We start from the raw sequence: 12230 nt of genomic DNA, 5'->3' as shown, positions 1-12230 counted from the left end.
CAGTACAAACTAAAATTCCATTAACCTTCATTGTATAATTATTATAGATTTATTTGGCCACAGCAGAACAAGCTGTAAACACATTGACCTTTAAACAAAAAAGTGACACATGTGCCAGCATACACCTAATGACACATCCAGCATACATGGAGCTACATTTGCAGTCATTTAGTGTTTCTGGCCACCTGGTGAATATAAGTCCAATATTCACTCTCCTTTTAGCTCTCTTTTGGTCTCCACCATCTCCTTAAGGGAACTGTCTTTAGCTGCTAAATACTCCAGTGCAGCTTTAAACTTGAACTATTTCCATAGATAATACCAGGGGTGAATAATTTGGGTGACACAGACCACATCCCAAACTCTCTCCTCCCCCTATTAACATGAATGACATGCAAAGAGTTTGAGCCACCACTAGGTGGTAACACTGTCCAGTACATGAGACACTAACATGGCTGTGGAACACACAGGAGTCTCTGAGTGGGTCTGTGTGTCCTACCCTTATGTAAATGATCAGTCTCGCCTGCTTCCATTTTGTCTGTCCAACCCACCCCCACACCCCCCCTTTCCCCTTGCTCCCCTGAGACTATGTGATCCTCTAACCAGTGGTGTGTGTGTCAGAGCTGTCATGACCAGACAGCAGAGGATGGAGATCTAGGCAGGGAAGCAGATGGATTGAGGCACTAGGATTGCTCCCATCAATGCACACACAGAAACACACACACAGACACACACTCTGGCCTATGGACCAGCTGTTGTCCTTTTTCTGCAACTGTCTTGAGTTGACTCTATGTCCTCTCTCCCTCTCTCTCTCTATCCTGGATTAGATGCATTTTGCTGTCAGCCTGGGAGCTGAGAGGTAAACAGTGGGGCTGATTGCTTTGACATACTGCTCTTTGTTTTGGCCTCCTGGTGCTAATCAATCACTCGGCTAATAAGTCCGCCTGGCAAGGAAACACAACTGTGTTTAGGCTTGGAGGAAGTAAAACAGGGACAGAGGTCTGTCACGTTGACTTATACTCCCATAATAAAGTGTCACAGTCATATTTGCAGTCCCATATTTGCTCGTCATCCAGAGTTCCCACAGTGCTGCTGCTGTGGCTGGCAGCGCCTCGCTCAGGTGTGAATCTATTTATCCTCATTAACGAGCGTCTCCCCAAAGTCAGCCAATTAACACGCCGCTCCTAATGAAGCCATTAGCTGTCAGATGAGGTAGAGGCAGTGCTTGTCATCAGTCCACTGTGTGTATGTGTGTGTGTGTGTGCGCGCGTGTGTATCCACTCTTGCTGCTAATAAAAGCAAGAGAATTAATGGAGTGAGCGTGTGTGATAATGAGTTAATGTGGAACAAGCAGGACGAGCAGTGATCAGCCCTCTGTCTCAAATGAAGATATCAGACACAGTGATTTACTCTCTCAGAGCCATAAACAGGCCTTTCTGCTCTCACTACTCGTTTGTGTGTATCTGTGTGTGTGTGTGTGTGTGTGTGTGTGTGTGTTCAATAGACACGCCGGCTTGGTAAGTGGGATGACGGAAGCTCCTCTCTAAACGCAGGCATGCTGCTTAGCTCTTTAGTTTCTGAAATAAGGCCTCTTAATTGCGCCTGTGCAGCCACGTGCGACACCTTAACATCACATCATCAGAGTTTGCAAGGAGCGCCAGCCTCAAAAATAACCAACTGCACGTGTCACTAAGGGTTCATACGTTCCTCAATGGAGCCATCATACTGCACAAACCTTAATATAGTTTTAATTGTCAAAGTAATTGTAAAGACATGAATGTCACAGCCTCAACAGAGAAGAACAATAAGATCACAGAGGCAGCTGTTCCACTGACACAATTTTTACGATTCATTGTTTGTCAGTGACTCAATAATCACTCGTCTAAGAAGGTGTACAAAATGAAACAGCATTTTTTATTTTTACCAGTGACAACAAAGAACTGCACCGCATTTTTCCTCTTCATGATGATTCTTAGACTTTCACAATGAGGCTTCCTGCTGGGATGAACTGTACGTCTTACTCTACCCCCCCTCTCCCCCTCCCCGCTCCACAAACTGTCAGGTAATGCCACAACTGAAGATGTGAAATTGATTTTAGGTTACGCGATTAATCATATTGCAGATCCTTCCGTCTTCTCTCTTCTTCTTCTTCTTCTACTTTGACATCCCCTCCCCTCCGTTTCCACTCTGCTTTCTTCTTTCCTCTCTCTTCAGTTAAAGTTGCTCTACAGTCAGAATTGATTCTGTCCTCTAATACACTATCATTACTGATAGCCTGTCTGCCCTCCAGTGATCAGTTATCAATTTTGGTCACATTGACTTTGAAGTTGTGTCAGTGCCCTGCAGTAGTGAGAGGTGTAGGCTCGGCCGTTTTGTATTTTCATGTGAGCACACTGTCTGAAAAAGTGTTGAATCAGTGTGTAATTCCCCTGCAACAAGTGTGAAATGCATTGCCAAAAAAAAGTGTAACGTGTGGTGTAAAAAAAACACCAGAAACATATATTGAAATATTAGGATACGTCATTTTAAAGCAAACTAGTGTGAGGCCTCACGTTCTCTCAGGCCGCGGGAGAATCTAGGAAATTTCTTAACCCTCGAGTGTCACTACTAAAAGATTTTGTTTTATACATACATGCGGTGATTCTCTGATTTCAGGAGGACTTTTGTGTCGTTGTTGTTGTTGTTTCCAGAGTAGGTGTCTCTCAACAGGACGTCCTGCACGCGTCGGCCCTACAGCTGAGGCCTGCAAGGTGGATTCACTTGGTGGTAAATGATTTTATCTGCACAAACACTGTGTGATTCAAACAGAATTGACATAAGGAGGCACTGTAACATTAGTGTTTCTTTTAAAAATAACCTTTTTTATGAGGGAGTTTTGTTGATATGGGAAAATAATTTGTCATTTTGGAAATCCTCACAGAATATCTTGGTAGAAGTTCAGATGTACTAGGAACTAATACACCCAAGTGATGAAATATTAACTTCTAATGTGCCACCTAACTATGGTAATAGATTATTAACATTATTTTTTATTATCATTATGAATTATATTCTAAAACTCTAATTTAAACATTTTTTCCACACTTTAATAATTTAATTTAATAATAATAAAACTATAACAATTTGGTTATCTTGTCAGATAATTGGTAGTTTTAGTATTTTCCAGTAAATTTCAGTATTTCATGATACGTGATGATATACTTGATATATGATATATTTCTCTTTATCTGCACATTAACAGATTTTCATCCAGAGGATTTCCAGTGTGAAAGTAATGAAAGTACAAAGTCATAGAAGTTGTAACACAACATAGAAAGATAAGACCCATAGTGGCTTCACAGAGGAGGTGTGAAAATACATTTATGACCTTATAACTAACACGTGTTGAAAGTGAGAAATAACGGACGAGTAGAATTGTTTCCTTTATATAAACTTCAAGTAAAGGTTGAGGCAGAATTTGGAGCAAAAGTCTTACTAATTCTTAAGTTCAGAAGGTTTGTAACCATGTGGCCAACGAGAGCAGCTGATATTCATTATTACAGTGTATTATTATTATCTCTCATGAGAGTTTATGTTTGGTTCCTTTCTGTGTTCTTGCGCGGCAACTAGACTGCAACCCTCTGCTGCCTAATTACAGAGAAATGTGATGTCTAATGTCCTCTCTTTGACCTCCTACAATGCCAGTTTTACTGCAAACTGTATATCAACTTTTTTTGTTTCTGCTTATCTTGCTTTCAAGTTACTCGTCTTTATTCCCTAATATGTTTTATTCACTTTTATTGACCTTTAGGGATATTTTGGAAAGCTGGGGTAAAAATAACAATATTAATAAAAGCTTTGGAAAACAATTTATTTAGAAGAAATTTGGTGATTTCTTTTTTTTTTTTTTTTTTTTTTTTTTACACTTTTGACTTATTAACTTTCAACCAAGTCTTTGAAACAAGATACAAAGTATATTCAAAGAGAACAGAAGGTTTGAGATGAGATGCAATTATGAGAAAAGGTGTGAGTCAGCCGCTCCCATTATCCCCCCTGCCAGTAAACAACTCTCTGTAAGACTTTCTTTTCTGCTTCTCTATTGTTGATGTCCTAGTCTGATGATCAGCCCGCACTTACTCAGGATCTGATTCAGAGAGGCTCAATTATCTGCTGGAGTGCAACACCGAGTCATCCAACCTCAAGCATTTTGGGAGGAAAAAAAAAAAAAGAACTAATACCTCTGAAATTTCTGCTTTCATCTTGCACCTGTTATATTTTCTCCACTGTCCTCTACACATATTCCAAAGTCAATCATTTTTCCGCTGGTGAGCTATTTATGTGGAGGTGTCAGTTACTCTTTAAAGCCATGTTTGGTTTGTGAATGTATAAAGGTTTTTTTTTTGTAGAATCTAAACTGTGTTGGAGCTCCACACCGAGGTGGAGGAGGAGGCTCAGGGATACTGCAGTGCTGCTCTGGACCTTGGCTTTGCTTTGCTTGTTTGCTCGGCTGCTCTTCTCTTTTCCATCCAGGGTCATTTTTTTTCTCTCTCTCTCTCTCTCTCTCTCTCTCTCTCCAGAAATCAGGGATTATTTTGAACTAAAATAGATGGATGGAATCAATCAGCCATGGTTTTACTTTTCTCTTCTTCTACATAGCCGCCCCCTTCACCTCCATCCTCACACCCTTTTCTCTCCCTCTCTCTCTCTCTCTCTCTCTCTCTCTCTCTCTCTCTCTCTTGCTGTCTCCCCCACCCCCCTCTCAGGGCCACAGACTGAGGAGATGCATAAATTCAGACGCATTAGTATTCCAGTCAGGCTCTCCATTTCAAGGCAAGGCCTAGCACCCTTCCGCCTCTCCTCTTCTCCTCTCCCCCCTCCTTCACTCTCCCTCTCCAGCTCTATTTTTGAATCATTTAAGCAGCGCTGCATCTATAGGCCTACTTATTTCCAAAACCATCCCTAAATTATTTTTAGGCATTATGATTTTTTTTTTTCTTAGGAATATAGCTCTATTTTGCCCTTGCATGGCCAATTATACGCAGCTGTAGTCTTTGAAATGAGATTCATCTGCTTCTGATTGTGTGTATGTCTGAGTGTGTGTGTGTGTGTGTGTGTGTGTGTGTGTGTCATTGTGTTTTGCTGTCAGGCCCAGCAGCCCAGGCGATAAATCACGCATGTCTGATTGAGGAGGGCAGAGGGCCCGGACAATAACATTTCAGTGGAACTGCTGGAGAAAGCTTCTCAGTTTTCTATGATCAACGTCCCAGCCAAGGTCCTGTTGAACAACTGGATGTTTCACAGCTGTAAGTGACATTAAAAACTTGCAAAAGCAGACTTTTGACATGACATTAAAGCTGAGTGAAGGTTATGGCTAAAAGGAAAAGCTGATGTATATAAACATATAAATGGAGCATAATATTCTCTTTCTATTAGTTATAAGTAGTCATGAGTTTAGGTTGGTCAATAAAGAATCTTAAATCATGTAAAAAAAAAAAAAGGATTATTGAATTATACAATTTTAATTATTGTTATAGCTATTTTAATAATAATAATAATAATAATAATAATAATAATAATAATAATAATAATAATAATAATAATTTCTAAAAAATGTATGATTTTGAGTCTACTTCTAACTTTTAAATATTCAGTATTCATTCATCAGAAGCTGAATTTTGTTTTGGACAGTGAACAGTTGTAGCAAGAAAATTGTTTATTACAACATACATAGTTTATTTCAAAACATAATACAAGCTTTATACTGAAAATAAATAATTACTTGAGCTGTCATCGAAATTTGGAATAAAACCGCCGAAACAGTTCAATCTTACTGAAAATATTGTTGTTGTTTTTTTGTTTTTTTACATTGCTAATTAAGTGCATGAATAACTAAGAGCATTTGTTTAAATTAATGACTTCAAAAGGGTAATATATAAAACTGTACAATATTCGAAAAAATACTTAAGAAATAAACCAATAACAGGAGTATTTAAGATTATAAAATTTTGATAGTGAACGTACAATAAAATTATAGGCAGGTGTATAGCGTCGTCAACCCCTCTTTCTATTCACGGCTCTTGTTTAAGAGTCCACACAGTTTATATGGTCGGAGATGATTGAAATCAAATACATTAATTTATAAATAACTGTAACTGTGTGTGGCTTCATAAGCTACAGGCCATAAGGGAGGGATTTAATAAAACAAAAACAAAAACAAAAAAAAAACAACCCTCCAAGTGCTATTATGTTGGTACCTCTACAACTGGGATGAGGGCCTATTTGCATATGCAAAAATAATAATTACAGATCTGCTACGAGTATGTTACAAAATAATGAATGTAAATATGTTGAGAACTATAAAGCACTGTGAGCCCGAGGGGAGCGTGAGGTGGACTGTAAAATGGCCTCTGGTGTCCAAACAAATCAGTTAAGGAAAGTGAAAGAGCCACTATTATTATTTGTTTCACTCCACTGATCAAACAACAAAAGCAAAGCCCGCACAGATCAAAACAAAACATCAGTCCCAACTGTATTCCTATAGTATTATTATGGAGCCGATGAGACATGGTGACACAAACCAAAGGCGCTGGCAGGTTATTAGGCACATTTTGTATTTATATCCGTGATGTAGAAAATAATTTGGCGGGCTCCAAAAGTGATCTGAAATGTGTCGTTTGATATGCCGCTATAGAGTAATGCCCTCATGACAGTTAGAAAATGACGAAGGCTGAACAGGTATCTCTGTTATTGTTATTGTCGTGGATCAGTGCTGGAGGCATCTGGAGGAGTCTGTGACGGGACAGGCGCGAGGGCTGGAAGGTGCCACCGCGCGCCCCGTGCGCTCGGGAGTCTGTCCGGGGGGGGATTCCTCCCGGTGCTTCGGTCAGAGATCGTGGCACGAGGAGGCGTCTCCCGCGCTCCCGCTGTGAGAATACGGTCCCTCGTGTTGCGGCGGCTCTCCAGGCGGCGTCATGCGTTTCTCCTTCTGCCTCCGGTTGCAGAACCACACGCGCACCACCTCCTTCTCCAGCTGCAGCGAGTCCGCCAGCGAGGTGATCTCCTGCGCGGAGGGTTTGGGACACTTGAGAAAGTGCGTCTCCAGGACCCCCTTCACGCTGACCTCGATGGACGTCCTCTTCTTCCTCTTCCTCCCCTGAGCTGCTATCTTGTCTATACTGCTAGAGCTGCCTGTTGACGAGTCTGCCTCCTCCAGCCACTTGTTCAGCAGCGGCTTTAGTTTGCACATGTTTTTAAAGCTCAGCTGCAGAGCCTCGAACCTGCAGATGGTGGTTTGGGAAAAGACGTTACCGTACAGCGTGCCCAGAGCCAAACCCACGTCCGCCTGCGTAAAGCCCAGCTTGATTCTCCGCTGTTTGAACTGCTTGGCAAAGTGCTCCAGCTCGTCCGAAGTTGGCGTCTCCTCGTCGGAGTGGTCGTGGCAGTGGTGCCCGCCGAGGTCGCTGTGCTCGGGGCTGAGTGTGTCCCTGAGGCCCGGGTGCATGCCTTGGCCCTGCGGGTTGGGTGGAGGTGTGAGCCCACCGTGGTCCAGCATGCCGTTGACAGTGAAGCCCGTCTGGGAGTAGATGTTGATCTGCTGCCCGCTGGTGATGGAGGAGTTGTGGGACACCGGAGTTCCCCAGGCTCCCGGGTGGTTGCCATGGTTGTTGTGATGAGGGGAGTGATGCGCTACGTGCGGGGAGCGGTGATGGATGATGCCGAGCTGCAGGTCCTCTCGCCCCGGTTTGACGTCCTGCTGCTCCATGGAGGCCGACCAGGGGCTGCCCTCCGACAGACTGCTCGCCCACTGGTGCCCGAGCGGGTGCCCGTTGCTCTGGACGCTCTGCAGGTAGTCACTCTGGAGGAGTTTCTGGTGTCCTCTGTAGGGGCTAGCAGGCTGCATGGCCTGGCTGTCCGGGTGGATCATGGGACTGGAGCTGAGCAGGGTGTAGGGGCTGGAGGCAGCTGTGGCCATGCTGGCTGCTGAACCCCACTAGTGCTACTGAAAGGAGGGAGCAGCTCAGCCTCTGACATCTCCCTCTCTCTGGAGTCTCGGCAGCAGCCTGGCAGTGACTGACAGCCTCCACCGCCACTCACAGTCCGACTGAGCCGCAGTGACGACGCGTTTCCACCAATGACGGCGCAGATACCCGAACCTCCGCCTCTGGGAGAGCCGAGGATAGGAAAGGGTTACAGGCAGTCGAACCGGAAGTGAGTCGGAGTGCTGGTCCAGTGGGTCTGGCTGTGGAACGATGTGCGCGTGGAGCGCAGTTCCTGTTTATTAATTAAAGTTTCCAGCTGATTTACGCGCGAGTTTATTGCTGCTCCTGTCACCCTTGAGCGCGTGCGAAGGAGGAGATAAAGCGCAATGGCATTTGTTAGACGTGCCAGCACTTAATTTAGAAGGATACAATCAGACCCAAAGCAGTTCTCACTGCTAATTATTAACTTTTAGAGAATACTTCCTCAGGTGTTTATATGATGCCACGTCTCAAGATAGTGTTTTACGCAAAAGTGTTTTACGCACGGGCCATCCGATATCCATATCTATTTTGGTCAGACAAAAATAAGGCACGTTGTGGGCCTACAGCTGTAATTTGTTAGTCTTTAAAATAAGATTTCCATAAGAGACTTTAAATATAACATTTCCTTGATGAACTAAACTCATTCTTTTTGCTGCTATTCTGGAATCATGTGTTCATCAGGCACATTTATCATCTAAAACTTCATCATTTTTACATTTTCTCAAATAAGTAAACGTGTCCCAACGTACTACACACCCGTACTTTCACTCTTTTAAGAATCTCGTCAGCTCCTCTCAGACTTGAAAAAGATCTATCTGCATATCTAAGAGCTAACTTAGCTGCGTAATTATATTTGCCATTAGAAGACTGCGTCCCGGTCTCCTTATTGGTTTGAAATTCCATTAAATATATTGCCGGAGCTCCCAGGTTAAGCTTGATTTAAATTTGCATACATTTTCATACATTTAGGAGAAATAAAAGAAGGCTGCAGCCACCAGAAAGTCATTAAAGAGCGCTGAGCCGAGGAGCTGCTTGTGGAGAATAAGACACAGAGGAGGCCGGAGCAGGTGAGCTGACCGCGGGGCTGGATGTGTGGACAGGGCCGCTGCGGGTGGACCGGCCTCGGTAACCGGAGGAATGACAGACAGCGGCAGTGAGGGGAAGGGTGATGACAGGGCAACCTCTGCTCTGAAGCTTTATGTAGGGTAGCCTGTAGGCCTGTAGGGTGGATAGGAAATAATTCATCATATTTATATTGTTATTGTTTGTTGTTTTGCTCGTATTCTAATCCCTGTGTGGTGTTTTTGTGTAAATTCTTCATGTTGTTTGCTCTTTGAAACTTCATTGAAAGTGGCTGAATATTTGATGTGGATGCCAGTGTTGTTCTAGTGGCCTAGTTTGCTGAACTGGATAGCTTCGTTTTGAGTATATGGGATGAAATTATGTGCAGTATAATACGTAGAAATTTAGCAAATTTACTGAGCAATAGCAGTGGTATTTCAGTGTGTTTTTACAGTCTACATGTCATATTAAATGACATGTCAAAGCGATTTGATTTTGGATGATAAATTCTCCACTAAAAAAAAAAAAAATCTAGTCAACAGAATAATTTGATGAGCCCTGTGAAACCGATATTTACAAATCTTGAGGTTTTTGGAAAATTCTCAACTGGTTTTACGCACGTTAGAGAGGAAAAAAAATATACAGGCTTCATAATTTTTAAGTCTGCATTTTGGAAGCATAAAGCGGACATGAAGAGGGACTTGGAGAGGGGGTTGTATTGCTCTCGATAGTCTAAGTTTCTAAGTGTAACAGATGCTTCTCTAGAAACGCTCCTTGTGCCGATTCCTTTTATTCACATCAACATTTTTCTGCCGTCGAGCGCGTTTCCATAGCGAGGCGAATAAAAGGCAAATCCCCGCTCCGCGCCTCCAATAAAGAGCCCATTCACAGATAACCCGAGCCAGCCCTGCTACACTTACACCATGCAGCACTGCAGGCTCTCTCCTACCAAGGTGCACATTACTGCTCAATAAGAAAAACTAATGACTCATAATTTCTTTAATTTTCGTCTTTGTCAAATGATAGTTTGTGGTTGTGCTTGTTTGGCAGCTTGTTGGTGCTTATTTGGAGGCTTTGAGAGAATCTTATGGTAATTATATACAACCATGTTTTCCTCTCAGGCAGTGGAGTAAATAAAAAAGATTGGCAAACTATGACCTCCAGAGCGTGATCCTAATGAAGCAAAGGAGAGACAAAAATATAGTCTATTCACAGAAATATATATATTTTTTTGTCTTTTGTCTTTTTCCATAGAAACAAATCTTCTAAGGACTTAACATTTGTATTTAATTAATTTACATTATAAAGCTTTAATCAAACATAGTGATAAGGATGCTGAATTGTTATTAAAGTTATTATTTTAAAGCGTTAGAGGCTGTAATCTATTCTTGGCTCCAGTCTGTAACATACTGTCATTTACAAAACAGGAATATTTGTGCTGCATCACAGTTGGAGAGCGTTATAGCTCATGTTGCCAGAGCACCATGCTGTTATGCTGTCGGTTGAGAAAACAAACTAGGGACAAAATGTATAATTTTCCTGTGGAGGTTTGGTGTGTCTGCGTTTCTGTGAATTTAGAATTTTGAACAGGCCGACTTATAGTATGTCCTGACGTCGTCATTATTCCTATAAGATTTAAACATAGTGACTCAGTTTTGCTGTTGTTATTTCTTTCTAAAAATTAAGAAAAGGTCACTGGAGTTTGTTATGGAGGGTCTGAATGTGCGGCTCTCAGTAGCGGGATGTTTTCTGGTTGTTATTTTTTTAGTTGACACACATGGCTAAATGCTTTCCCCTCCGGGTTCAGTGCAGCAGCCTGAAGCTTATATATAAATCAGGTTTAGTCTGCTATTGAGACAGCACTGGGCCTCAGGGCGGGACCTGTCACTTGGTGTCATGACCTTTGCAAACTTTCCCCATGAAGCCTAAACCTCTGAATCTGTGTGCCAGATATGGACACAAGTTAAAGCTTTTACAATCGAAACACTTCAATTCAGATTGATCTCTTACTGGCCTTACAGATTTATTATGAAGTGCGCGCCTGATCTTAACGAAATTAAAAGATACTGTGATATAATAATAATTTATAATTAACTAAATCACTTATCGTGCAATTTATGGTTTGATTTTTGGTAAAGAATTACCGCTTAACACTTAAAATAAACCCAAGCCTTCTTGTCATCTCTGAATTTAAACTTAGTTGTTCTCTCATCTCTGACAGCCGCGACACACACTTCACAGGCTCCCAGACAGTAAAATCGATATTCCCATTAGCCCGTGACGTCGCTAATAAAGGACAGTGACACCGTGTTTGAACAAGACGGTCCTTTCAAAAGTAAACCCGAAACTAATCCCACATCATTCTGTTGACAAGCCGTTTGTTTTCATGATAAACTTGAAACAAAAACGTCTGTTTTTGCTTGTCGGGGGAGAAACGAGCAGGCCATCCTACATGTCCAGCTGTCAGTCATGTAACATTCACCTCTGCCTGTGTGTGTGTGTGTGTGTGTGTGTGTGTGTGTGTGTGTGTGTGTGTCCAACAGGGGTTAAGAGGTGGAAATACATTGGACACACCAATAAGTGAATGTATATGAAGCTGGAGCTCATCCCATGAGAGCGCACAAGTGTAAATGTACATTCATAATGCATGAGGGCCCGCTGCGCGTGTTTGGTGTGTGTGTGTGTATGTGTGTGTGTGTGTGTGTGTGTGTATGTGTGTGTAGTCTGTGAAAGTGAGTTCAGTATTTGCAGGCTTTTTGCTTTTCAACAAGTTCAGAATGAAGTCTTCAGAGTTTTTTGAAAATCACGGGGAAAATGGATGTTTTGCCTCAAAGTGCTGTGTTCGGCTGCGGTTTAGAGCTGCAGGATTGGACTGAAATTGCAGTTTTCCGTCGAAATCCAGCGAGAAAAAGACTTCAGTCATGACATCTATGACTTGGAAAATTTAGCCCATCTTACAACCAATAAATGGATCATCACAGCATAATAAACTTGGGGACAAATTCAGAAGATTTTAGGCCATTGAACTCTTATTTCTGCGATATAATTTCCTCCTTTTTCTTGATGTATTTTTAACAAAGATTTTTGTTTCACTTATCAGCAGCGTTGAGTGGAAACAATTAATAGAGGATATTAATAGAAGATAACAGATTTACTTTTCTGATTCCAGTG

The 12230-nt window shown here is 42.1% G+C and overlaps 1 protein-coding gene across 1 annotated transcript; it reads right to left on the bottom strand.

Annotated features, from left to right (window-relative positions):
- Positions 1–6761: 6761 nt before the first annotated feature.
- On the bottom strand, positions 6762–8774 carry LOC121901932 (POU domain, class 3, transcription factor 4-B-like). The gene has a single exon (XM_042419038.1). It carries the CDS (start codon positions 7946–7948, stop codon positions 6860–6862), a length of 1089 nt encoding a protein of 362 aa, XP_042274972.1. The 5' UTR covers positions 7949–8774; the 3' UTR covers positions 6762–6859.
- Between the last annotated feature and the right edge of the window lie 3456 nt (positions 8775–12230).

The sequence above is a fragment of the Thunnus maccoyii genome, chromosome 8 (assembly GCF_910596095.1).
Source record: "Thunnus maccoyii chromosome 8, fThuMac1.1, whole genome shotgun sequence".
NCBI classification, from domain to species: domain Eukaryota; kingdom Metazoa; phylum Chordata; class Actinopteri; order Scombriformes; family Scombridae; genus Thunnus; species Thunnus maccoyii.
Note: the sequence above shows the minus strand (reverse complement) of the source record. Positions and strands in the feature narration are given on the sequence as shown.